Below are 3345 nucleotides of genomic sequence, written 5' to 3' on the forward strand. Positions count from 1 at the left end.
TAATCGGGTAGTACTTTGCCTGTACTTATGTATAAGTCTCTATTCTTAATTTTAGGCATATTAAAATACCTAATCGAACTATAATGTTAGTATCCGGGATATTTTAAGTTACTGGGTTTTCTGCGTATCTTAGTCATTTGCTTTGATTTATTCATTCTTCATAAAGACTCCTTTATTATTCCTTTATCCCGAGGGCGTTTCTTTCCCAAACTGGGGACGAAATCATTGTCCCTTTTATTACGCGATTAAACAGAAAAGCGAACGCCAAATTACTGTCAATACGACGCCATTATGGAAGTATTATTTATTTGAGGATAAGCGGAAAGTTAGGGCCGTAAACACAGACGTATTGGTAATAGTCATCGCATGTGAGTTGCGGGCTAAGTATTTAAATGACTTTATCATCACACTTGCTCGTAAAAGGTGTTTGCTGCAGTAACGCAGCCTGCAGGCAGCCCAAACAGCACTCTAAACGTGTTAAAGTATTGCACGCGCAGTGCGTTGTATGCCCGCTGCGTAAAAATGACCCACAGATTGCACGTGTAATAACACCTTGTACGAGCAAGTGTGATGAGAAATAATTCGCAAGTTGTGTCTGCGTAGTCTATTTAGAAATATGTCCGTGCTGGTAAAGTATACAGCGGGGCCGTAAGCCCGTATTGCACTCACTATGGCTACTTAAGCGATACTTAGTCAAATTGAATTTCCGAGAAAATAAGTGGCGAGGGCGACTGAAAATTTTATATTTTTTCCTTTCGACTGTGTTTCGCTTATTAAGTACCTAGCTATAATACATTCAACGCTGTCTTTTCAATTTGTTCTTTCGTTATTTTACATTTTATTGAGAAAATGGGTAACGTTACTTTACATTTAAATGAACTTCGCTCGAACCAACTCTGTTTTTGTTTTCTTTATGTCGTTATAGCGGACTCTTTGCCGGCACTGGCACTTTGCCTCTTTTGTGACCGCGTCACGCTTGAAGAAGTTTATTTGTCATATTTACTTTCATGCAATCACTTTATTCTTGGAAAATATAATATTATTCCGAATAATGTTACACAAATTAAAATCAGTAGTAACTGAGCTATGTATAAATAAAATAACCGCATATATCGTCGAAGTTTCACTAGTTATTTTCATTTGCTACGCATATTTTTCTTTAAAATCGAAGCCGGAGGATACGAACGAGCGTTACATTGTTTTTGATGAAGATTATAAGGCACGGAACCCGAAGATGGGGCAAGAGGAATTGCTGTGGCGAGTGGAGCAGACTTTAGCAGAGGCAGGGCATGAACTGCTGAACGAGGCGGAATATCCTATCATTGACGATAAGATGCCTGTGCTAGTAGTTTTGGCAGGGAGGCGAGCGGCGCGCCTGCAGTGGTTACTCGCATCTCTAGCGGGTGTTACGAACATTGGTGACGCTCTTCTAGTAATTTCACATAGCTTCTACGACGAGGCAGTGAACGAGCTCGTCAAACGCATCGACTACTGCCGAGTCCTGCAGCTTTACTTCCCATATTCCGTCCAATTATTCCCAAATCGTTTCCCTGGAGTAGACTTAAACCGTTCGCGTGCTGCCGCTTTCGCTGCCGAGGGAAAACAACACTGGTGGTGGACTACGAGCTTTCTCTTTAATCATTACAGTTTGATTGATCCTAAGTTGGGTCTAGCGCTTTTTCTTCAAGAAGACGATTACGTCGCACCAGATTTGCTACATATGCTCAAATACGCGCAGCGAGCGTTCACTTACCATCCTGAAGCAGAAGTTATATCACTTGGAAGACCAGTTACAGAAGCTGATTATAGTTTGTTAACGGTCGCGCCATGGCAACCACCTTTTGAGTCAGGACTAGCGTTTAATCTGACTTTCTTTAAGAAGCTAAAAGCATCAGCATCATACTTCTGCCAATACAACGATGCTAGTTGGAGCTATTCGCTGCTATCCGCCTTCTCGTCCTGGCCGCGTGGTTACGTTGATATGATAGCGAGTATGCTGCCTAGAGTTGTGTCGACGCGGGAGTACGCTAGCGGGCGGGAAGGGGCAGAGAAAGCGCGGGGGCTTTTCACTAAACTGTTTCCTACGCGCGTCCGCGTAGCTTACATAGCGACAGGCGACGGCAGAGTCTCACATCCAGAGACAGTGCCGCGCGGAGCGGGGGGATGGGAGGACGCGCGCGACCGCCTGCTGTGCTTGGACCCGTTCCTGATGACTACAGAACAGCCTAGGAATGGTACTTCGCCGTCGCAGGATCGGATGCTTAAGCTGCCGGGCATGTAACTTGATAATAAAGAAGCATGTATAAGGCAGTAGCTTGCATTTATTCCTATTTTCATGTAAACCATTTTGCAGAGATTAAATGTTTAGTCGGTCCATAAGTTCTGTTCTGATAAAAATGTTATAGGTATATTTTCCTTATTATTCAAATATATACATGGTTTAAAAGCTAATTTGATGGTAAATTACTTACAAATTTAACGTAATTTACTGTAACGTAACGTAACGTAGTTTTGCATAGTTTTATTTATTAAATATTCGAAAAAGTCATAAAAACACAAAAACGCGTATCTTGTTCAACGTGTTTTTTATTAGGGAATAGAAGATTGTCATAAGCAACGTACAATAAGTTTTTGGCAAAAATTTCATTTTTGGTACAAGCTTTTATCGCTGACCGTACTTTTCTTTCCACAAGTAACTAATACTCATCGAGACATTCGAGACAAATTCTAAAAACCCCAAACACAATTAGGTTACGTTGTTTTATCACAGAGTTCCTATGGCCACCTCCTGTCTCCATCATCAAATCATCTCGATGGTACCATAATATTGCATTGTCACCCGACTTACATATGTATGCAAATTTTCAGCTTCATCGGAAACCGGGAAGTGGGTCAAATTTAACTTGCAAGATTTGATTACAAACAGACAACGGTCAGGTGAAAGTAAATAAAAGCTTGTAAAAAGAAGTGAAATCCCATCAAAACATTTTCATGTAAAATGTAGCCAAGAAGAAACAATAAGGCTCACACTGTCAAAAAGTTATAGGGACCGTGCGCGTTGGAGGGTCTGCCATCTTATGGCCTGAATCGGAACCATAAACATGTAAATTTACACGTCACGTGTTTTGTTGTGCATGGTAGGTTCTGCCATCTTGTAGGCTACATTGGAACAATAAACATCACATTTACGCCTCGCGCCAAAAATCTGACGGCTCCTGTGCTGCCTCCTATAGTTCATGCACGCTCCCTATCAGATCTCTTGTAGAGCCAGGCTTTTAACTACAAGCCCTAACTTCACAAACTACACCTTAGTCAAAATATGTGGCTTGGCTGTTTCGTACTACA

General features: G+C 41.5%; 1 protein-coding gene across 1 annotated transcript; it reads left to right on the top strand.

The window, feature by feature from the left end:
• Positions 1-1234: 1234 nt before the first annotated feature.
• Positions 1235-2281, top strand: LOC133521771 (alpha-1,6-mannosyl-glycoprotein 2-beta-N-acetylglucosaminyltransferase-like). Its single transcript, XM_061856838.1, has one exon. The coding sequence runs from the start codon at positions 1235-1237 to the stop codon at positions 2279-2281; it is 1047 nt and encodes a 348-aa protein (XP_061712822.1).
• The last annotated feature ends 1064 nt before the right edge of the window (positions 2282-3345 follow it).

This window comes from Cydia pomonella, chromosome 10 (assembly GCF_033807575.1).
Source record: "Cydia pomonella isolate Wapato2018A chromosome 10, ilCydPomo1, whole genome shotgun sequence".
NCBI classification, from domain to species: Eukaryota; Metazoa; Arthropoda; class Insecta; order Lepidoptera; family Tortricidae; genus Cydia; species Cydia pomonella.